General features: G+C 41.6%; 1 protein-coding gene across 2 annotated transcripts in view; it reads right to left on the bottom strand.

Moving 5' to 3' along the window:
• TUBGCP3 (tubulin gamma complex component 3) overlaps positions 1-23,396 on the bottom strand; it is a 62,147-nt gene that overhangs the window by 24,646 nt on the left and 14,105 nt on the right. The window contains exons 3-10 of one of the 2 annotated variants that reach the window (XM_020794317.3): positions 20,965-21,032; positions 17,052-17,129; positions 14,650-14,867; positions 11,462-11,634; positions 4,877-4,995; positions 2,823-2,948; positions 1,384-1,452; positions 673-805 (exon numbers count right to left, since the gene is read on the bottom strand). In XM_020794317.3, the coding sequence (XP_020649976.3) occupies positions 673-805; positions 1,384-1,452; positions 2,823-2,948; positions 4,877-4,995; positions 11,462-11,634; positions 14,650-14,867; positions 17,052-17,129; positions 20,965-21,032 (984 nt within the window). The remainder of the gene's footprint in view (positions 1-672; positions 806-1,383; positions 1,453-2,822; positions 2,949-4,876; positions 4,996-11,461; positions 11,635-14,649; positions 14,868-17,051; positions 17,130-20,964; positions 21,033-23,396) is intronic. The other variant, XM_020794318.3, reaches the window with a different exon arrangement.

A 23,396-nucleotide genomic window follows, 5' to 3' on the forward strand; every position in this document is an offset into this window, starting at 1 on the left:
AATAGGGCTCTCAAGGTTAGTATATGGTAAATAACCTAGTGGGACCCTCATGTATTATAAGTACAATACAGTGGTGCCTTGCTTAACGATTGCCTCGTATAACGAAAAATTCGCTTAATGATTTTTTCGGAGTGATCTTGCGCTTCATTTAACGATTTTCCCTATGGGTGATTTTCACTTAACGATTTTTGGACCATGCTTTGCTTAACGTTTTTGGTTTTAGGTCCCCTTGTTTCGCTTAACATTTTTTTTGACAGCCCCGATTTTGCTATTTTTTAAATATTCTAAAAAATTTTAAAATGTTTAAAATGCTTGGAATCGTTAGTGCACCTAATAAAACCTTCGTTAACTTAATTTGGCTTTGTTCTGAGTCTTTTTGAATTTTTTGTGAATTTTTTCCCCCCATTGAAATAGGCTTCACTACATTTCAATGGAGGAACCACGTTTCGCTTAACATTTTTTCCTATGGCGATTTTCGCTTAAGGATGGTAATCTGTTCCAATTGGAATGGATTATCTGGTTTTCAATGCATCTCTATGGGAAATGGTGTTTTGCTTAACAATGTTTTCACATAGTGATTTTTTTGAACCAATTAAAATCGTTAAGTGAGGCACCACTGTATTAACATTCACTTTTGTTTTCAATGCAGTTTTAAATCATCTACTAACAGACCTTGACAGTGATCAACAAGTGCAGCAAGTGTTTTCAATCGTATCTTAGGATCATATGTCCAGACTAAAAGGCGACGAAGAGTTAAACTGCTTTCAATCCCCAAATTTACACCTTGATCGTCTTCTACCTGCAACTGAGAAGATTAAGAAGTGAAAAGTGGTATATTTAACACAGTCCTACATTTTCCGTAATACATTCTTTGCTTTTCTTGTGCCCAAAACAGTTTTACATTTAAAAATGTGTAGAATAAGTTTTCAAAGAATTCTATTCAGGAAAGAATATGAACAACAAATAGCAACTGCAAGTACTACATTTTTTAAATGAACCAGAAAAGTACACAGAAAGAAATCTTATCTCTAGTAAGATTAACTCTTGCAGTGTATCTGCAAATGAAGTGTCTTTTAACTCAATTCTGTATGCATTTGCTCTCAATTAACTATTAGGAAGGTATTGTACAGCAAACTTGAAAATAATTGGCAAAATATACTAATTCATGTTTCACTAGTGCATTTGTTTATGTATAATTAACTGAATAATCTGTGGTACATTCATAGCCTGAAAAGGGAGTATGTGGAAAGTGGTAAAATCATGCTATTTGCATTCCTAGGGTAATCTGCATCTACTAAAGACAGGTGATTATTTCTCTTAACAGATACCAACTATCATATTGTTTTAATGCAGTGGAATGAAATAAGGAACTAAAACATTTACCTGTGAGTGTAAAACAGATAATAATCTGTAATATTCTTTGAGTTCCTGATTTAAGGCAGCACAAAAACTCTATAAAACAAAAACAGGAAACCATGATGTCTATGTGCATCAGTCACATTTCAAAGAGCCATGAAGGGTTTTTACTTTCATGCATTACAAAACGTACATTTAGCTAGAAATCTGGCACATAAACTGCAATGCTGGATATAAAGAAATGTTCTGAATCCCTCAAAACTGCTGCTCATGCTTTAAAATAGCTATACTGCATATTGATGACTACATTAAAAAGTCACAACAGTCAGAAGGCCCAGAAAACATTGCAACTTCCATTTTATTATTTAAATCCAACACCAAACCACAATCTTGGAAAACTAGGGAAGGAAAGAGGAGGTAGTTCATGCATTATAAAGGAGTGGTAGCAAAATGCAGAAATAGCTCTCCTTGACATTTCTCCTTTCCACTGTACTGCTGCAAGATCCAGCAGTAAATTCCACTTCACAATGTTACCATAGAAGCAAAGGAAAGCCACAGCACCAGAGATTTACATCTCTCTTTTCTACACTGAAAAATTCTACAGTTAACATTTCTACAATAGGCTGAGACTATACATGCTGCATACGAACAAGGCTCAGAATACTGCGTTCAGCACCACCTAGAATATCTGCCACCCACAAGAGGAGCAAAGAAAGCAGTGATCAAGGTAAACAGCAAAGAATTTTAAAAACAAAGGATGCAAAGTTAAAGAATCAAGTCTCTCTGAAAATCCACGTGACATAAGACAACACAATCATTTGTGGAAAACCTTTTTGAGGGTTGACAATACACAGCAATCACATAGAATTAGATTTTTTTTCTCATGTATAACCTTGGGGTAGTGGTTTTATATAAATTTAGGAGGAATTAGGCAGAAGAAAACACCTCCCATTTTAATCTGTCAGGCATTCAGGAGCCTCTGTGTTTCACTGCCAACCTTCTTGACAGGCTCACATTGGTAAATACACAATGATTGCTCTCTGGGTATCAAAGAGAAGGGCTTAGAAGAACATGACAAGGGTCGAGCAAGCAGCCTGGCATCATTTTCCATGAGTCACGCAAAGTCTCTTCACCAGAAGAGAGCTTTTCTCTAGAGGCTAATAACGTCCACATCAAGTGCAGTGCATTCATACAATTTTACAACATGAATTAAAAATTTGAGCTTTATTACACATGGGCCCCAGCATACCATAATAGTATGGATGTAACTGTCTTTATCTTTTAAATTGATGAAGTAGGAAGAGAGAAATGGCTCAGAAAATCAAACGAAAACAAACTCTTTATATTTCCGGTCAGTAAAACAGCAGTTTTCCTGTTCCATAACAACAGACATGGCATACTGGTAGTATAACCTATCAAGCTGAAAATTAAGGGGTCTCAAAGCCTTCTCAGTTTTACCCACATACCTGACCTACTAATCCAAATGCACGATCCATGCTCCTTTGGTCAGTATACTTCCTTATTTTATTATGCAGCCAACCCAACTCGGCAAGCCGACTAGTAGTATCTCGGAGCGACTTGGAAAGGCCCACCTAAAACAATGAAGGACAAATATTGAGTGCGTTGTGGTAACTGTTATTGATTAAAACCTTTACCATAAATCAAGTCTCCAAAAGCAAGTTTTTCTATAAGTTCTCTTATCTCTTTGGATCTGGCAAGATGTTAATTATGGGCTATATAATTCCATAGAAAGAACAGAACTCAAGCATTGTTCCAGGAGGGAGCTGCGCAAGTCTGTTTCAATCCGTAAAATACGAACAAAACAAAAATGAAAATGAAAGTACTGTGGTAGTTCTGTAGGAGACCTATTTGACACATGGATTATACAGTACTAGTAAGAGGACAAGTTTGCATATACAAGAGCACAAAATAGTGGGGTAGGGGTCAAATAAAGACAGGAAGTCTTTCTTCCTACGTTCACACATGGTATTTACCCTACTAACATACTCTTTGTATATAAATCTGTAGTCTTGCATATTACATTCTATGCATCCAGGAACTCTTAATAAGTTATTTCCAAAAAAAAAGGCAGATGGGGGGTCAACTGTATTCAACCAAATAAGATGTTACCTGAGACATATGGTGCATGAACAGTAGAGTGGATTTTCCATCTGTCTTTTGCATCTCTATGTCTGATGCTGTCAGAGCAAGTGCAAAGCAATGCATCCTTCCTCTGCCAGCCTACTCACCTGTCCAGATGGATTTCTTTGACACCTATGAGAACTGGGTCCAATAATTAGCACACCAGAGTTGTCAAAGTTCCCTTTTGGGCTGTAATTCCCAGAATTCCCCCTGGCAGTACAACCAGCGATCAAACTGGCTGGACATTCTCAGAGCTGCACTCCAAAAAAGGAACTTTGCCACGCTCTGTGAAAAGTTGGTATTATGCTTTGAACTATTTTTTTTCTTTTTGTTGTTATTCCCAGGAAGCACATTCACCAGAAACCACTCAAGTGTTTCACCATAGCTTTCCCCGATCCCACCCTGTTAGCTTTTGAGGGAACATCCATGACTTACAAAATCATTCTGCAGGAAGCAGCCTTCAACTGGCCCGCCTAGGACCATGATGTGTATTAGAAAAATAGGAGGCTCTCACAGAAAGGGGGGGGGGGCTGGAAATGTGCAACCCATGGGGACTACATGCAGCCCCAGTACTATTATTTTGTCCACTCCTGCTTTATCTGCATCTTGTCCTCTGCAGATGTTTGGGGCATGTTGTATTCGTCTTTTAACAAATGGCCTGCAGCCAGTCAAATTATCCAAAGAATCAAGAACACCCACAGGAATGACTCAACACCTAAGATTTATCACTGGAGGCTTTTCTAAAGATCCCTCTTCCTGGATACTTTGAGTGAGCAGATATAGGGCAAAACCGTGCTGTGGCTGCTGACCAACCATGGAATCTTCTCCCAAGAGGATCTGTACCTAAGATTCCAAAGTAATTCACTTAAGCTCTTGATGGGTAATGTTACTTAATTTTCCAGGGATTTTCTGTTGGAGTTCAGGATGTTGCTCATAAAATTGCTTTTGATACTACTTCCACCCCTGGACTTTACAGCCTCTTTTGATATTTAAATGTCTATATCATACTGCCTTAGTCTGGCACCCTACAAATATTTTGGATTGCAACTCTTATCAGTCCCATCAATCATGGATAATAATCAAGAATGACAGGGTTGTGGTCTAAAATCACCTGGAGGACGTCAGGCTGGAGAAGGCTGGTGTATAAACTGTAAATGTTGTTTTATTTTTATTGTCTAACCACCTCAGATGATAACAATAGCAGAAAAGGGATACATGTTTTTTAAAAATTAAATTTAAGTGAGAACTTAATCAAAAGGAGTCTTTACAAAAACCACAGGCTAAAAGTAAAAAAAAAGGCTACACATAGTAAATACAGCCTCTCTTGCTCTATATTGCCAATCTTCACAAAATAAGTATAAATATAATTGTACAGTACCTTTCCATCTATTTTGTAACAGTTTTCTGAATTGACCATTTTAATAGTTTTGCCATCTATCCCCTGGAAGACATATAAAATATCTCTCACAAGATAAGCCTCAGTTATTTCAACAGAGCCTGAAAAGAGAGAAATGGATCCAATCACCAGCCAGGTATCTAACAAACGTGTTTGCCATTTTAACATAGACCTAACCATGTGATGGTCACTCCAAGGCAAATGTACAAAGGCCACAGTCTAGTAAATTGCAGCACAACTAACGATAAAATATTTAACTACAGTGGTGCCTCGCAAGACAAATTTAATTCATTCCACGAGTAGCACCGTCTTGCGAGTTATCAACCCCATAGCCAAAACCAATCATCTTGCGGGTTTTTCATCCCACGAGACATTCATCTTGCGAGGCAACACTGTATTAGGGTCTAAAACAGAAGTGGGCAATCTCCAGAGGCCACCCACTCCCATCCCTGGACTTCACAAAGCCACATGTATTTGTGAGGCCCATCTCACCCCCAATCTTTTTTACAAAAGTGTTTTCTACTGAACCCACTCAGCTTGCTTGCTTGCTTTCTACAGACACACACACTTTTTTTTAATGGAGGGCATGGGAACCCTGTAAAACATGGAAAACTCCTCCTGGCTACAAAGGGCACAAGAGGACTATCACAAAGGGAGTGGGGAAAAACAGGGGGTGTGAGATTGCTACATCTAGGCACCTGGAAGACACACGCTGCCCACTCCTAGTCTAAAACTTAGTCAGGAATTTGAAGTGCAGCATCTTCCGGGACGTCAGATATTCCTTGCTACTTGCATGAAAACAGCCACCACATTTATGTAAAGACACCATACTTATCAATTACAGAATTCAGCCACTATTCATAACATGAGATCAGTAAACATGCCACTACCAGGCAGTGTGAAGCCTATCTGCTTGAATGCTTGACTAAGATAACTGTCATTACAGCCCAAACCACCACAACCAACAATCTCAAGAAAGAAACTCCTCCAAAGGTTTGAGTAGCTGGTTCAAGAAATGGTTTATGCCACGCTTGAGGAGGCTTTTAGCAGTATTTCCAAACACACACATCAAATTCCTCCAGAAGTCTCATCAAATGGTTAAGCTGCCCTCCTCAAGGATGCAAGATGGAGTGGGGGACAAGGACAATATGGTTGCTCGGTATGAGGTGGGGATCTGCCTAAATTGGAGTAATTCCCTCCCTCCCCTGCAACCCTGTCTCACACTGTTCAAATAAGCATCATGGCATCTCTGAAGAAACATTCCTAGGGCCACAGGAACGGAAGGAGAGGAGGGGAAGTTTTTCTTCTGTGAACCTTCCTTAAATTCAAGCCCTCAAGGCCTATATATTGAAATACTGTACTGTTATTCTTTGTCAGCATAGCTAACTCAAGCAGAGTTTGGAGGTTACAAACCTAGTAAGGAGAAAGCTAAGAGCTCTTTATCTGATGGTTTTGTTTGAAGGACAGACACAACAGGGTAGTAAACACAGACCTGAATTTTTCTCTTAACTTTGTGTTTAATTTTATTTTAAGGTGGGGCCAATGCTGTCTTCATGAACTGGGATAAATACAGAATTGCAGAACTGCTTTTCCAAACAGTTGAACACTGTCCCAAATCTCATGCATACGGAACAATAAATTCTTTTTAATATTGAGAAATTTAATTTACAAAATTCTCAGCAATAACATACATTAACTTTACATTCTTAAAGAATTCTGAATTCACATAGGAATTTACAAAAATCAAGCTGACTTCAAGTCCCGATTTTCCAGCATGGATTTAAGAATCAAGGAACATCAGATACATGTATTTATTTCCCTACAGTCATTGAAATTTTCAATACAGTGGTGCCTCGACTTACAACTGTCCCGACATACGACCATTTTGAGCTACAACCAGATCCGGCCGCAAAACTTTGCTTCAACTTGCGGCCGGAGCTTCAAGTTGCAAACAAAAGAGGCAGGGGAAAAAGGCTGAAAAAAGGTTGAAAAAAAATATCAAATTACAGGACTAACCGTTGGTTGAAGAGTTTCTTTGTAGCTCTTTTGCCCGAACGGTTAGTGTGTGTGCATTTGCAGAGTGGCTTCGGACTGCCTGGTGCTGCAGTCTGCTTCTGGGTGAGTACATTTACAGGGTTTTGCAGGGTGGGTTTCGGCTGGAGGAGTATGTTTCTGTGCTGTGATTTTTTGTGTGTGTTTGGTGTGGTTTTTTTCCAGCCCCATCGCGTGCCGATGGGGCTTGGTCTGTTTGTTGTTTTTCTTTTCAGCCCCACTGCATTCCGATGGGGCTGGTTGTGTGTGTGGAGGTTGATTTTCTTTTCAGCCCCATCGTGTTCCAATGGGGCTGGCTGTGTGTGGGGGGGGGGGGATATTTTTTTGATTTTTTTTTCAGCCCCATCGCTTTCTGATGGGGCTGGCTGTGGGGGGGTTGATTTTTTTCAGCCCCATTGCGTTCCGATGGGGCTGGCTGTGTGTGTGTGTGGGGGGTTTCAGGCTATTGCATTTCAATGGGGCTGGCTGTGTGAAGGAGTGTTTTTTGAATTTTTTTTTCCAGCCCCATCGCATTCTGATGGGTCTGGCTGTGTGTGTGTGGGTGGGGGGTAATTTTAAAAAAATTTTCAGCCCCATCACGTTCCGATGGGGCTTGGTGTGTATGTGTGTGTTTATCATTTTTCAGCCCCATCGCATTCCGATGGGGCTTGCTGTATGGTGTACTTTTGTGTGTTGGGGTGGTGGTGTTTAAATTATTATTATTATTTTCTGCCGGAACGAATTAATGGAGTTTCAGTGCATTTCAATGGGAAATGCTGCTTCGACTTGACAACCATTTTGAGTTACGACTGTTCTTCTGGAATGGATTAAGTTTGTAAGTCGAGGCACCACTGTATTTTTAAAAAACAGAAAACCCATTTGTTTTTCTTTATAAACCATCTTTAATTTAGAATATAAATTTATTTAATAGCAACTACATAATATAATGGCAGAATACAGCACTTCCTTCTGTTACATCTGCCAGCTATAATCAGTAAATGTTTTTTACTGGCACAACATAAACACAATCAATTAAGAAACAGAGATGGCTTTTTGCTATATTTGTAAGCCACTGCTGCCCAAGGTTTTATCCAAATTCTGTGGCACCACCATGTCAGCTGGGCTTTATGGATGATTATGCCTACAAATAGAGGAATTCATTCAATTGTCAAATATGTGGGAGGGTGATATATTGTTTTATATAAGACAGCTGCTTTAGAAACTTATGCAGAAAGAATATTTTATAAGGTCATTTACAATCCGATGTAACTTCCCTTCTAAATGAAAAACGTATCAACAATTTGATTAATGCAAGAAAGGATTATGATTTATTGGAATAATTTTATACCACACACTTTCAGTTGGTGCTCTTAATTACTTAGTGCTAAAGTGCCTCTGTTTGAAATACCTACAGAAACAAATCATGTTATCTTCTTCCTAATGCACAATATTGTTCCTAATTTTTAGCAACATGACGAGCCTCACAAAAACCTAGTTGTTACCAGTGCAATGAGATGAGTCTAATGCATTAAGAAAACCTACAAATGAGCAATTTTACATACATGTCAGAGAAAAGGTGGCACTCACACCCCACAATTCCTGAAGCAGGGCATCTGCCACACTGAAGTTTTTGTTTATTTATTTCTATCCCACCTTTCTCCCCCAAAAGACCCAAGGCAGCTATTTCTTCTAAAGTCCAGTAAGACAGCAGGTACCAAGAACAATCTATTCACTGATAGTTGCAACATAAATTTTTGGAACACTGAAAGAGGTTTCTAAATCTAACATCATACTAAAGAGACGAAACAGTGGGCTAATTGGGTTCTGATTCTTCCACATACACAAGCAGTAGAGCATGTGTAGTCCTTACACTTGCTTCCATTTGTATCTTGCCAGGATGTCATGTTTTCTGCAATGTTCCTTTCACAATGAACGTGTGGCATATTTTTATGTTTTTGAATTTAAGTCACTTGGTCTATAAACCCAATAAACAATATATAACAAAATTTAGCACACCCATATACTCCCAGTAAAATTTCACCTTTTCTTTTAACTTCCTCTTCTGAGAGGATTTATCATACAGTGGTGCCTCAACTTACGAACTTAATCTGTAACAGAATGGTGTTCATAGGTCAAAATGCTCGTAAGTCGAAGCACCATTTCCATTGAAATGCATGGGAATGGGATTAATCCATTCCAGCATTTCAAAAAAATATATACCAACAAATAAAAATAAAAATAAAAATGAACAGAGCAAGCCCCACGTTGGGACTGCAAAAAACCCCACAAAACCAAAAATAAACATTGGAGCAAGTCCCACGGTGGGAGTGGGAAAAAAAAAACAGCCCAAACCTACCCTCCAAAACCCACCCAGAACAACTTTTTTAAAAGGAAAAAGTAGCACCTCACCAGTCCGAAGCCTCCTCAACCTCTCGGCCTTCCCCAATGCCGTGACCGCTGCCATCGGAGGCCTCCCGAGTGTTCCCCCCGCTGCCGCCTGAGGCCTCCTGGGTTCCCCACCGCCGTCGGAAGCCTCTGGCAGCGGTGGTCGCATCGGTGGTGAAGCCGGGAGGCGTCTGACTGTGGCGGGGAAGCCTGGGAGGCCTCTGGCAGTGGTGGTCACGGCGGTGGGGAACCCCAGGAGGCCCCTGGCAGCGGTCGCGGCAGTGTTGGAAGCCCGGGAGGCTGAACCTCCCTTTTCCTAAGAGTTGGGGCAAAAGAGCTACAAAGAAGCAGCCTCTTTGCCACCAATGGTTTGAATTTCCCGTCTTCCCCCCCTGGTTTTTTCTGTTCTTACGTCGAAGCTCCGCTCACAAGTCAAAGCAAAATTTTGTGAGTGGAGCTATTTGTAAGTCGAAATGTTTGTAGGTAGGGGCCTTCGTAAGTTGAGGCACCACTGTAATTTGCTTTTGAAAACACACTTAGTATTCTTCGTTTATTCAAGAAATGCATACCCTAGTCTCCTTTGGGTGTGTATACAATAGATGCATGCGTCTTTGAAACCTGGCCCTCAAGTTCACAGCTGCACAGCTTTTACATAAACTAATTATGCTATAATGTGAATGAAATATAACCAGTATTATTAACCTCAAGGTCTAAATTAGAAGTGATATATTGTCATATGATTCATTCCTGCTATCCATCCCTAACTCTTCATGTGCTAGGAACTGGCTTTCACAAAGATGTTCTTCCACCCACAAGCAAAAGAAAGACAAGTGCTGTCAGCTGATGGCTGAAAACACTAGGGTACATGAATCAACAGTCTCACTCATTATTAGGTAATGAGTATTCCTTAGTACATGACATTTTGAAGACTGCTAATTCATCGGGTTGCCATAGTCAAAGGCGCCTTGACAGCATGTAACAACAGTAATCCCTACATTCCCCCCAAAATGCATTTTACAATTAGTTTACTCCTCAATGCCTGGACCTACTACAGTGGTGCCTTGCTGAACAATTACCTCATTAAACGACGAAACCGCTTGACGATGAAGGTTTTGCAATCGCTTTTGCGATTGCAAAACGATGTTCTAATAGGGAAAAATCGCTTTTTAACGATGATCAGTTCCCTGCTTTGGGAACCGATTTTTCGCTAGACAACGATTTTAAAGCAGCTCATCGGTGGCTCTAAAATGGCTGCCCGCTGTGCAAAATGGCTACCCGCTGTAATTTAGGACGGATTCCTCACTTTACAAGCACTGAAAATAGCCATCCCTATAGAGGATCTACGCTGGACACTGAGGTATTTAGCCCACTGGAACGCATTGAACCGGTTTTCAATGCATTTCAATTGGCTTTTTTGTTTCGCTTGACGAGGATTTCGCTTAACAGCTATTTCAACGCAATGAATTATCCTCATCGAGTGAGGCACCACTGTAATAGGATACAATGCTTTACTTACTAGCCTGGAGGAAAGCCTCACTTAACACAGTGGAATTTACCTCTGAGCAAATGTGTACACAGTTGTTCAGTTATAATCCTATACCTCCTGACCCAAATACAATGGTGTAATCCCTGGATCCCACTCCTTCTGCCAGAATCAGCATTACCCCTCCATCTTTCAGCCATTCTGGCTGCTTCATACAGCTCCATACAGCTAAGAAAGACAGTGTAGTAGATATATACACCATAGAGGACTGCAACAGGAAGGGAAGAAAGTCCTATTCTGCTGGCACTGAGTATGGAAATGCACTATTAGATATTAGCCATTAACTGGGAGTAAATCCCATTAAGCATAGTAGGGCTTGCTTCAACATAAATGTACAACACAGGATTGTACTATTAAATTATTTGTAGAATGCAAACAAAATACACTGAAGCAAGCAATCAAAATGTTTTTCCCACTTACTAACATAGTTATGGAACACAGGGGTTTCTAGGAAATTATATCAATTAGCACCAAAATCAAAAGTTGAATCAAAATAAATTTCTAGATTTATTCCCACTGAAATGAAACTGTACCCATTTAAACAGTACTTCTGAAGTAAAAACCAGGATGAAAGATAGAAAACAGTCAATGAAACGCAACACACTCACCACTTGTATCTCCTTCCCGTCTTGACCTTGGTAGATTACGTGAAACAGTGCTTGAAATGCCTTTTGAGGTAGAATTTGGTAATGTAGGCTGGCCTGCTGTTAAACTCCAAGCAAGCCGTGCCCCCAGCTGTTGCCGAAGGCAATCACCCACTCCCGCACGCTGATAGGATTGTCTAAGGAAAAGAAAGTTATGATTAATGTAATTCACTATTGAACTGTCTTAGTTACGAGAAATCAATTTATATTCTCTCAAAGTGCCAAAATTTAAAGGTTAGACACATATCACCTCCCCCAAAAAGCACGTGCAAGAAATCTTGTTGTCAAAACCAATCATTTTTTTTGGAATTCATATCCATTAGTTCATTTGTTTAGTCCTTCAACTGTTACAAAGCAGAGAATCCCTTGAGAACTGCACTACTATACAAAGTACTGAAACCTGAACTGTATCAATGCCATGGACTCTACAATAATGTCCCTGGAGGAGTAAAAAATAATTTTGACAAGGAGCAACGTTCTCATTCTCAAACATTCCTCTAACATGAATTAAAACAAAAAAAAATGACCCATGCAACTTCCATAAGTAAATGTTTGTCTTGTTCATAAAGTAATAAAATTACAGCATACTTTCCCCCTTTACTCCTTGAAATCTGGCCCAGGCATTTTACTTTCAATACACTGCAGAGAGGACAATGGGTTATACTATGTTTACTATGTACAAGATCTTCAACTTGAGTTGACCCACAAAAGACATGTATGTTCAAGGAAGTACCTATTTCCAGGATAGTGGAAGGCAGGAAATCCAACCAGACTCTCTACCGTAGTTCTGCAGCTATTTTATGCTGCATTATGATGCCTCGCAAGACAAAAACATAATTCATTCCGCAAGTCATTTCATATTGAAAAAATTTTGTCTTGCAAAGCGCAGTTTCCCACAGGAATGCAGTGAAATTTAATTAATGCATTCCTATTCGTCTTGCAAAGCACGGCCATAGAAAAAATTGTCTTGCAAGTCACCAAAAAAAATCACAAAACACTTTCATCTTGTGAGGCATCACTGTATATATAGGGAGCATGCCTAAAAATTAGTGGTATTCTAGAAACTGACAGACCTTTCCTGTCTGACTTTATGAATACTCAAATAATCTCTGCCTCAATTGTTTTGCTCTTGCAGGCTTCATCCATGAACTCTTTACATAGCATTCAGAACAGCCTAACTGCAAAACAAAAGAGGAAATAAATCTTTCCCAACAATGAGTGTTCATTTCTTCTAAAGCAATTATAGGGGGGAAAACCTCAAAACTGCACCAAAGAGCAATGGACTTACCGCATAATATTCCCCAAAACGAAACACTTCAGAGAATCCTCGCTACTCCTTCAAAGGTTTAAATGCTATCCTTCCTAGTGTTTGTTCAACTTTGCAAACAAATTGTTTCTTAAAAAGCGAGCAGCACATAAACTTCTATAAAGGGAAAACTGCCAACTTCTTGTCCTTTCAGCATCCTCTTTGATGGGAGAGGAGATAAAAAGAAGTTACTTACCTGTAACTCTGGTTCTTCGAGTGGTCCTCTGTGAATTCACACTAATGAGCTTTGGAGGCAGAGCAGCTTCGGAAACTTTCACAGCTTTAAGCACTTAGTGCTGGGACCTCAAGGCTTTTTCTCTTAAAGACATAAAGTCTCTCTTATCTTTTTAATAAGGTTTCCCCCAGGCCTTAGAACTGAGGCATTAGTGCTGGGGGTGGAGTTATATAGCTGGTGTAGGGGAGGTCCCAGCACCAAGTGCTTAAAGTTGTGAAAGTTTCCAAAACTGCTCTGCTCGAGCGCAGATTAACCCATTAGTGTATATTCCAAAGCTGCTCTGCCTCCGAAGCCCATTAGTGTGTATTCACAGAGGCCACAAAGGAGAACATGACACCTCACTGCCCTTTAATGGGACATTAAAGACCGACATTTCAGAAGTCTTCTGAGACGGGGATTGCCTTCCACATAATAAATCTAAAATCCAGACCGACCAGGAGGAAGATTCAAAACTTAATGGTTTCACAACCACACAACACTTCTTAAGTGATCTTTCCTGAACTTTAAGACGCTATCAGTAAAACAACTGCAAACATTTCAGGCAAAACCCAAAGAAAAATAAAAAATTAAAAAATATTGTAGCTTAAAGATTAACTGTTATATTTTAATGAGAGCTTTTGTGGACGGGGCAGCTTCTCTGCTGCTGAAACCACCACCGGGCGCAGCACTTTGGGAGAAGACGTGCGGTGGGGGAGAAAGACTGGATCGGCTCTTGCCTTTCTTCCCCGCCGCCCGGCTTCTCCCAAAGGGCTGCCCTGATGGCGATTTCAGCAGCGGAGAAGCTGCCTGGTGGGGGAGAAAGGCGAGATCGGCTCCTGCCATTCTCCCCTGCTGCCTGGCTTCTCCGCTGCTGAAACCACCATCGGGGCAGCCCTTTGGGAGAAGCCAGGCGGCGGGGAAGAAAGGCAGGAGCCAATCCAGTCTTTCTCCCCCACCGCATGGCTTCTCCCAAAGCGCTGTGCCTCATGGTGGATTCAGGAACAAACCCTTCTTGAAGCTGGTCCCCCCTCTTTTTCTCCCCACACCAGATTGGCAGGATGGCACTGGAAGCCCGGGAGGCTGAGCCTCCCTTTTCCAAACCGTTCGGGGGAAAAGAGCTAAAGAAGCAGCCTCTTTGCCACTAACGGTTTGAATTTCCCGCCCTTTTTCACTGCCTTTTTTTGGTCCGTACATCGAAGCTCCGGCCGCAAGTCGATCCAAAATTTTGCGGCTGGAGCTGTCCGTACATCGAAAAGTCCATAAGTGGGGCCATTCGTAGGTCGAGACTCCACTGTAAGTCAAGATCTTTTTGTTTACTTAAAAAAACAACATTTCTACCCCATTGATACATTTTTACTGCCCTGCTGCTCTACATTTTTAGTTGTTTTAATGGTTTGTTTTTTTCATTGATACCTTTGTTTCTGCAAAAGCACTGTAAGAGTAGGAAAGATAGAATATAAATAACTTAAAATAAGGACATCAAATCAATCCATGACACCAAGCTCTAATAACAGCCACATTCTATTTAGGCTGAATTTTTTTGGACTGCAAGTCTTCACTGTTACCTCAACTGCTATTTATTGAAGCACATCTCTCTCAATGGTATCTGCAAGACGAACAAGTTTCATTTACCCTGGAAGAAATGACTGTGGAGTTGGTGCTGGCCCGTTTGGGGCATACATGCCTAAGCTGCTGATCCCACTGCTGCCCATACTGCCAGAGCTTGGGCCAGACTGGGCATTCCGGTCCTGGTAATTCAATGGAAGGGTCTGAGGCCTGGCGTAGTAGTAAGGAGTTGAGTGAGCATCCCGCGGCAGTGCTTGAGCAAAGAGTGCAGCAAAATTTGATACCTTGAAGTGGGAAGGAAAAGCCAGAGGTTTTAAAGCAATTCAGTGCTTACAAGTTAAGTAACTCTAAACATCTTTTGTCCCTGTCAGGTACTGCCTTTTACTGACTATGGATCTGTAACTATTTTAAATTGGTAAAATACTACTTATGCCTTTTTTATTTGCAGAATTAATCCCAGTCATTCCAAAAACATTTCAGACAATCTTACTGATTTAAAACATTACCTAACTCTCTTACTCCACATGTCACCAAATCTCTACATGAAGAGGTTTCATGTATTATTATTTATTATTATAGTAACTGAAGAAGAGTTGTCTATACCAAACTGTCTCTAGGCTAAGATACTGTATTTGCTGGCGTATAAGACTACTTTTTTGCCCTGAAAAACATGCCTCCAAGTGGGGGGCCCGTCTTATACACCGGGTACACTTCAGTTGGGATACACATAGCTGCCCATAGTGGCCTTCCGATGCTCGCCTGGTGCCAATAGTAGCCTCCTGATGCCTGCCCACCTCATTCTACATACTGTTCAGTATCATGTGGTATCCAGCGCGGGCGTGGCGAGCATCAGCAGCGAGACAGGGGTGCCAGCCTTTTCGATGCGACCGGCCCGTTCTGTTCAGTGGGAAGCAGCAGCGCTCTGGCCTGCCCCTTGTCTACACAAAGCTTATACATGTGCACTTGCGCACTAGTGCCGGTCACAGGGAAATGCAGGGGTGGGCCAGAGGCGCTGTGGTCACGCGGCGGCCATACAATGAATAGCACCTTTTATTTGTGTGTGGAAGGTGTGCGGAAGAGGGGGTAGTCTTATACAGCGAGTATATAACAAACTCTATATTTTGAATGGAAATGTTGGGGGGTCATCTTATACACCCAGTCGTCTTATACGCCGCCAAATATGGTAGGTTACCTAACTCTCTTACTCCACGTCACCAAATCTCTACATGAAGAGGTTTCATGTATTATTATTTATTACTATAGTAACTGAAGAAGAGTTGTCTATACCAAACTGTCTCTAGGCTAAGATAGTTAGAAACTAGGTTTCTTTTATATGTAATACTCTGATTTCTCTTCAGATCGCATAAATCTTTCGCCTTTAGATGGCCTTACAAAAATATCTGCTATTTCTATGAACAGACATCTAGGGAACAATTTCACTTTCTCTAACAAATTTACAAAGATGGGATTCACCATTAGCAATAGCTATAGCACTATCTCATTCTTTTTTTCACTCCTAATAATTTCATGTTTTGTACTAGGGCTTGAAACAACAGGAACTGTGCTGGGATCCTGACCACAATTTTGTTTTCTCCACAATGCCAATTACTGAGTATTATTCTACAATATCATGGATGTGGGGGTGGGGAAGCAGCCACACACACCCCAACATTAGAGAAAACTGAATCATTGGACACTGCCATAGACTATTAATCCTAAAGGCAGCCTTAGTGACTGACTACAAATGAATTTATAAATCTTGGAAGTCTCCAACTATAAACACCAGATAGAAGATCTCAAGAAACTGGCCACAAAAGAGAAAATAATATATAGGAGGTGAGAGGCAGGCAAAAAAAAAAAGTGATAGCCTATGGGCTGCTTTTTGAAAATTGTTTGGTGATTGATCTAGATGGATAAGGAACCATGAAAGCTACTAAACCTACATCACCTCTCCTGTCTCTCAGTCTTTCTCATGTTTGTGTCTTACCTGTCTCTGTGTACCTAAAAGTATAAATGACTTGTATTTTTAATCACTTGAAGGTATATGCACCAAACTATCAAAAAGGGTGCAACAGAGCAATGTTAGGAAGGAAGGGCTGGTATCAAAGATGGACAAGCTTGTTGTGATATTCTAATTTTCACCTATAAGATCCAGTCACAAATGTGACACACTTTTTGAAGAAAATGCTTTTTTAACACATTGACTGACAATGCTCAAAACCTTCATGGGATAAATTTCCATCACAACATTAATTTAGAAACAAACTCTTTCAGGAGTAGAATCCCAGATTAGGGATCTTCTCCCTAGGAACACATGATAATGTATTTACTGACTACAGCTACAGCACAAAAGCTCTTTTTATTTACTCTGCCATGTTAAATCATTTTCATTTATTCTAACATATTTCACTTATTTTTGAAAGCTACCTTGAAATTAGTGATCATATTTAAAACAATATAGTATTCACCTTATTTGACTGTTTACGTGGATCTTCACTGAGACTGAGCAGGAGGTACAGAATTGACCATCTGTTTTTCAAAACGCCCTAGCAGAAGAGATTAGTATTAGACATGATATCACATTTGTAAAATGAATATTCACACATCTGTGAATATGCAGTGTATACTTTATAATTTCAGAGTAACATGGGCAGGGAAGAGAAGGCCTCTGTCTTTTAAAATTATTTACAGTCTGTTTTTAAATACTGTAACTGGGGAAAGGGTGACAGGGAAACTTGTCTCACTGTTGGTATGTCATTCCCCTACTCCCTAAGAAGTGGAGGGCTATGAAGCCACCAGCTCCCCAATAGAAGCAAGTATAGAAATACTAGAAACAGACCAGACTCTATCAAAAGCTTGGGGAAAAGGTCATCTTTAAAACCTGGCAACCCAATTTTTTGGCGGGGGGGGGGGAGAGAAAGGGGGGGAGGAAAAGAGCAACTGATGAGGGCGGAGGCACTAATGGGAGGAGCAGAGATAAAAGGAGCAGGAGAGGGGAAAGAGAAGGGGAGTGGTGAAAGAGAAGGGGAGTGGTGAGGAAAGTCAGAACGGCAAATGGAGTTAGCTTTATGAAGGAGAAGCAATGAAAGGGAAGCCTGAGGGGGAGCCAGGTACAAGCTGAGGGAATCCTTCAGTCAGAACGACTTGAGAGATGGCAGTAGGTCATTAGAGAGAGAGAGAGAGACAGAGACAGAGACAGAGAGACAGAGAGAGAGAGAGAGAGCGTTCTTCGAGTGGACCTCTGTATATAAGGATAATCATGGCGTAGGGCTGCAAGGTTGCTTGCTTGGCAAGCTGAAGTAACTGCAACAAGAAAGGCTGTTTTGAAGGCAAGTAGATGGATATCTGCTGTGGCTAGCAGTTCGAATGGAGGTTTAGCAAGCTGTCGCAAGACTAAGGTGGTGTAAGAAGCACCATTCCCATAGTCAACCGCCAAATAGAGGAGGGTTGGGGAGTGTGTGCCTCCTTGTTTGAAAATATAGTACATGGCTGTGGTGTTGTCGGTGGCCAGCTAGAATGTTTCTGAATGCTTTGCATGCCTTTATTACTGCTAATAGTTCTAATTCGTTGATGTGGAGTGAACGTTCTCTGCGGGACCAATTGGCATGTATTTTGAGAGAACCGCAATGCGCTCCATAGCCAGTAAGGCTGGTGTCGGTTGTGACCTGTATTTGAGGACGTGGTTGCTGGAAAGGGCGTCCCATAGAGAGATTTGGGATGAAGTGCCACCATTGGAATTGTGAGGCGAGTTCAGGAGTAACTCTTAAAAGAGTGTTGGGAGGATCTGTCAGTGGGTCGAAAAGTGTGAGAAACTACGACTGTAGAGACCTCATCTTCAGGCATATGTGTTGTATGACTAAGGTCATGCAGGTCATGGTGACTAGTATACGCTGGACGAGGATGGCAGGAACCAAGACATGTGGGGTGAAACCCTGGAGGAGGGAGATGAAGTTTTATTGTTTGTCGAGCGGGAGGAATGCATGAGCTCGGGCAGAGTCTATGAAAGCCCCGATATAATGAATAATCCTTGTAGGGCTGATTTTGGATTTTTGCATGTTGACCGTGAGACCGAAATTGCCAAGGAGGGATAAGGTGAATGGGGTGTCTTGGTGAGCTTTGTGGTGGGAACGAGCTACAAGGAGCTAGTCGTCTATATATGGGAAGATGAGGATCTTTTGAAGTTCCAGAAAGGCAGCCACTGGGGCCATGCACTTGGTGAAGACTCTGGGAGCTGTTGCAAGTCCGAAAGGAAGTCTTTTGAATTGGTAGGCTCGGGGCCTGAGTTGGAATCGAAGGGAGGGGTGGATGAGATGTGGAAGTATGCATCTCGTAGATCTATGACTTTGAACGACTCATTTTTTCTGAGAAGAGGTAGAACAGATTCGAGGGCTACCATATGGAATTTTGTGGTGATGACATATTGATTGAGTTCTCTGAGGTCTAGAATAAGTCGTAAACCTCCATCCTTTTTGGGGATTGTGAAATAACAAGAGAGAAAAACGTTTTGTTGTACAGTATAGGTTCTATTGTGTCTTTGATGAGTACATTTTTTAAAATCTCTTCTTGTAGAATTTGGCACAGTGGACTGATGATATGATGGAACAGAGGGGGTTGATGGAAATGGATGCGGTATCTGTACATCATTTCGATTGCAGGGGACCGGGAACTAGATCAGGAGGAAGCTTTCGCTTTCCAGAAGGCTTTGATGTCAAAGTTTTCGATGCCAGCTGTTTAGAGCTGTGTGTCTTAGAAGTTTTCTAAGATGACGTGGAAGGAGCATCAGAGTGAGAAGGAGTAGCGGAGGAATGATGTTTTGATGATTCTGCAATGGCTTTTTCCATGGCTTTGGCTTGTGTTTTATACATTTATTGATTGATTGATTTGATTTGATTTGTATCCTGCCTATCTGGACTACCAGACCACTCTAGGCGGCTTCTAGTATATAGTTTGAGCCATAGGTTATGCCGGTTGCAAAGACTGTTCTCAGAGGCAGAGTTTGAGAAGATAGGTAAGAATGGAGGACTCCTCGCTTGAAGTTTTTACAACGAGGGCACGATGAGGTTTGATGTGCCATGCCTAAATAAAAAAGGCACTGTGCGTGAACATCCAATAATCATGTAATCCCAAATCATGCAGTGCTTGAACGGGCCCAAAGGGGCCATGAAAAATAAAGAGAACAAAAAGAAAAATCGGAGCAAGGGGTGGTCCGACAGCCTGAGGCCGAGGCATAGAGAAGAAAACTAAAAACAGTTCGTATATGTATCTTTGATTAATAATAAAGATGAAAAATTTAAGTTCAGCAGTAAAAAGTACTTGTTTCACTTTCAGACTCACAGAAGATAGACATACAAGGCTCTTCAACGTGGTAGTTTGAAAGAAACTGAAGTCCTGGCACCAAGGTACTTATACCGAGGGGAGGGGTCTATTCTAATGTGTTTTTTGCTACTGCAGAAGCTCTAGAATAGTTCAAAGAAGCTCCGCGCAGGTGCGCAACACCCACAGTGTGATTCACAGAGGCCACAAAGAACCCAGGTGAAGGCTTCGGGGGGGGGGGGTGCAGTCTAAGAACACCTGGGTTACTCAAGCTGGGGATCCATTATTAAAAGCCACACAACAGATTTGACTATTAAAGTCTTTGATCCCACTGATTACCTATTTACCCTGGTCAGATGGTGGCGCTGCTGAAGCAGGATGGGAGGGTTGTGTTCATAGTGCTGTTTCAATTAACAGCCTATTGAAACTATGTAATAAAACATGGATGTAGAGGGAGGATTCCTACTAATACGCATTTTTTCAACAATTTACTCTTAGTTGATTCAGTTCTAATTTTTTTACAACTGTGTTTAAGCAGGTATTCTATCATTCAAGGAAGCCAGGTCACTACTGAGCTCATGTCTCTATAGGACAATGTCAAAGAATAACTTGTTTTCTTGCAATATATAAACTTTGTTGAACTTCACAATCAAAACTCATGCATAATTTTTTCAATTAAGTGTGTTTTCAGAATCCTAGAATTCAAGTACAGAAGAGACGGAACTTTGGTCATTTAAGAGACCAAAAGAATGTCTGATCAATAAGTCAATATACATTAACTTAAAAATAGACAGTGGAAAGAAAAGTTTAACATAAAAAGTAAAACACCTTTTTTTGCTGATCTGTATCCTTCTGATAAAGAGTCACTGATGGAACTAAAATAAATTCTGGTTATACTTTCCTAATGTTCATGAAACAAATAAGTTTTTAGTGTTTTACAGGACATGAGACTGGAACATATGGAAACATAACACATTTTCAAAATCCAAATTTAAACAAAACCACACTTGTGGTAGTAATTACAACACTATTAACAAGTTCCTACCACATTGATTACGATTACTATACCTGTGACTGAAGTTTTCTGTACAGCTCTGAAAATACAGCAGCACTTTCTTCCCTTCCTTGCCGCGCAACTAAAGAAAGAAAATATGTACTAGTTCACTGCGAAACTATGTGTGATATTAACTTTAAAATCAAAAATTATTTTACTGTGTGTGGATATACTAAAGAGCCCTAATTAGGCCAAAATCCTGTTGCACAATTTGTATATGCATAAAGGCGGATGATGTCATGTACTGTGGACTTTAAAGTTTCCTATTCCCCACTTCAGGTTCAAAGTCTCCCTATGCACCCTTTTCAGAAGGGAGACACATTTGGGAGCCTCAGGACAGAGGAGAGGAGATAAGAAACTTTAAATTCAAGGTTAAAGGCTGTGTTTGATGACAACATCAGGTTTTACAGCCACACAGGTGTGCAACAGAATCCCATCCAATGAGTTCTTTGAATAGTACTGGTATGGGTACTGACTGCTTTGCTTCTTTTTACAAGCCTGTTCATTTATGCCAGCAAAATGACTTGTGATCTAATATCAAACCTCACTTCTTGCAAGAATATTTCCCAAAATGAATATTGATTTTACGTAAGAAATTCTTATCTACACAATCACCATGTTAGTTGCTCTTTGCCTCCTTTTATATGCACAGGGTACATTTTGTTCTTACTGCAAGACACACAACAAATATAAACCAAATTCCAATGAGAGTTCTGGTTTATTGGTAACCATTTCACCAGTCTAGTTTTGTACAAGACAGAGGGCAAGAAAACTGGCTTTCTATACACAAGCAGCGTGCAGGTGCCCGGTTGCTTCTGCTTGCCTCAAGGTTTATTCAGCATGTTAGCTGAACACAAAAGCAGCTTCTTCTGTTTAGTCTCTCTCCCAGCAAACCAGAGAAGGAAACCTAAAAAAGGTCTCTGAGTAGCTGGAAGAGTAAAAAACTAGTGGAAACTGCACCTGTATTCAGAAGACACGGTAAAATTATAGAGAATGCAACCTTTCAACTTGGATTCTTACAGACATCTGGCTTATCAGATATGTCTTTTTTTTTCTAACGTACGAAAACTGTTGTACAACAAAGCTAACAACATCTCTTTCAACACATGCCAAGAAGCAGGCTGGTCTCCAGAACAAGATGTGTGCATGTATCTTTTATCATAACCCATATTCACATAAAACTATAAGCCAGTGTAGGCTATGGTTGCAATCCTACACTCAAGCATGGACAATTGATCTAAGAGTCTCCTGCACACCTTACAACATTTCCTTGTATTGCTGATAATACTATAGAGCACTGGTTCTTAACCTTGGGTTACTCAAGAGTTTTGGACTGCAACTCCCAGAAGCCTTCACCACCAGCTGTCCTGACTGGGGTTTCTGGGAGTTGCAGTTCAAAAGCATATGAGTAACAAAATCACGCATATCTGCAGTACAATGCAAAGACTGCTAACATTTTGTAAAAGAGTACTAAGGCAGACTTCTATCACAAGAATCCAAAGACAGGCAGCATTTCCAATCTTCTGGAAGGTCTAGATGTGAATACAGTGGTGCCTCACATAACGATGTTAATTGGTTCCAAACAAAACATCGTTATGTGAAAACATCGTTATGTGAAGCACCATTTCCCATAGGAATGCATTGGAAACCGGTTAATCCGTTCCAATAGGAATGGATTATCCGGTTTTTTCCCTCCCCCCGTGGCTTGGATCTGACCCACGGCGGCTAACTCAGCCATGGCTTGACTCCCTAGAGTCCGGCCATGGCTGGGGTAGCCGCCGTGGCTCGGATCCAAGCCGCAGGGGGAGGGTGGTGGGATTGGAATGCCTTTCAGGCATCCCGGGCTTGGATCCCACCCGCCGCCGGTTAGGGTAACCGGCGGCGGGTGGGATCCAAACCCGGGATGCCTGAAAGGCATCCCAATCCCACCACCCTCTCAGCCTGCCCCCACAGCTTGGATCCAAGCCGTGGGGGGTCGCTGGGAGCGGACACCCCCCCCACCCTGCAGCCGCCGCTTGAAGCCTCCCCACGCTGCTTTCCCCAGCCATTCTCGGACGTCCAGGCGTCCGAGAACGGCTCGGGTAGGTGGCCCGGGCAGGCTTCAAGCGGCGGCTGCAGGGTGGGGGGGTGTCCGGAAGGTTTCCAGGCTTTCACCTGGAAACCTTCCGGATACCCCCCCCCCTCTGTCCCCGCTGCTGGTAGCCTGCCCGGGCCGCCTACCCCAGCCGTTCTCGGACGTCCAGGCGTCCGAGAACAGCTCGGGTAGGCAGCCTGGGCAGGCTTCAAGCGGCGGCTGCAGGGTGGGGGGGTGTCCGGAAGGTTTCCAGGCTTTCACCTGGAAACCTTCCGGATACCCCCCCCTCTGTCCCCGCTGCTGGTAGCCTGCCCGGGCCGCCTACCCCAGCCGTTCTCGGACGTCCAGGCGTCCGAGAACGGCTCGGGTAGG

The sequence above is a fragment of the Pogona vitticeps genome, chromosome 3 (assembly GCF_051106095.1).
Source record: "Pogona vitticeps strain Pit_001003342236 chromosome 3, PviZW2.1, whole genome shotgun sequence".
Lineage (NCBI taxonomy): Eukaryota > Metazoa > Chordata > Lepidosauria > Squamata > Agamidae > Pogona > Pogona vitticeps.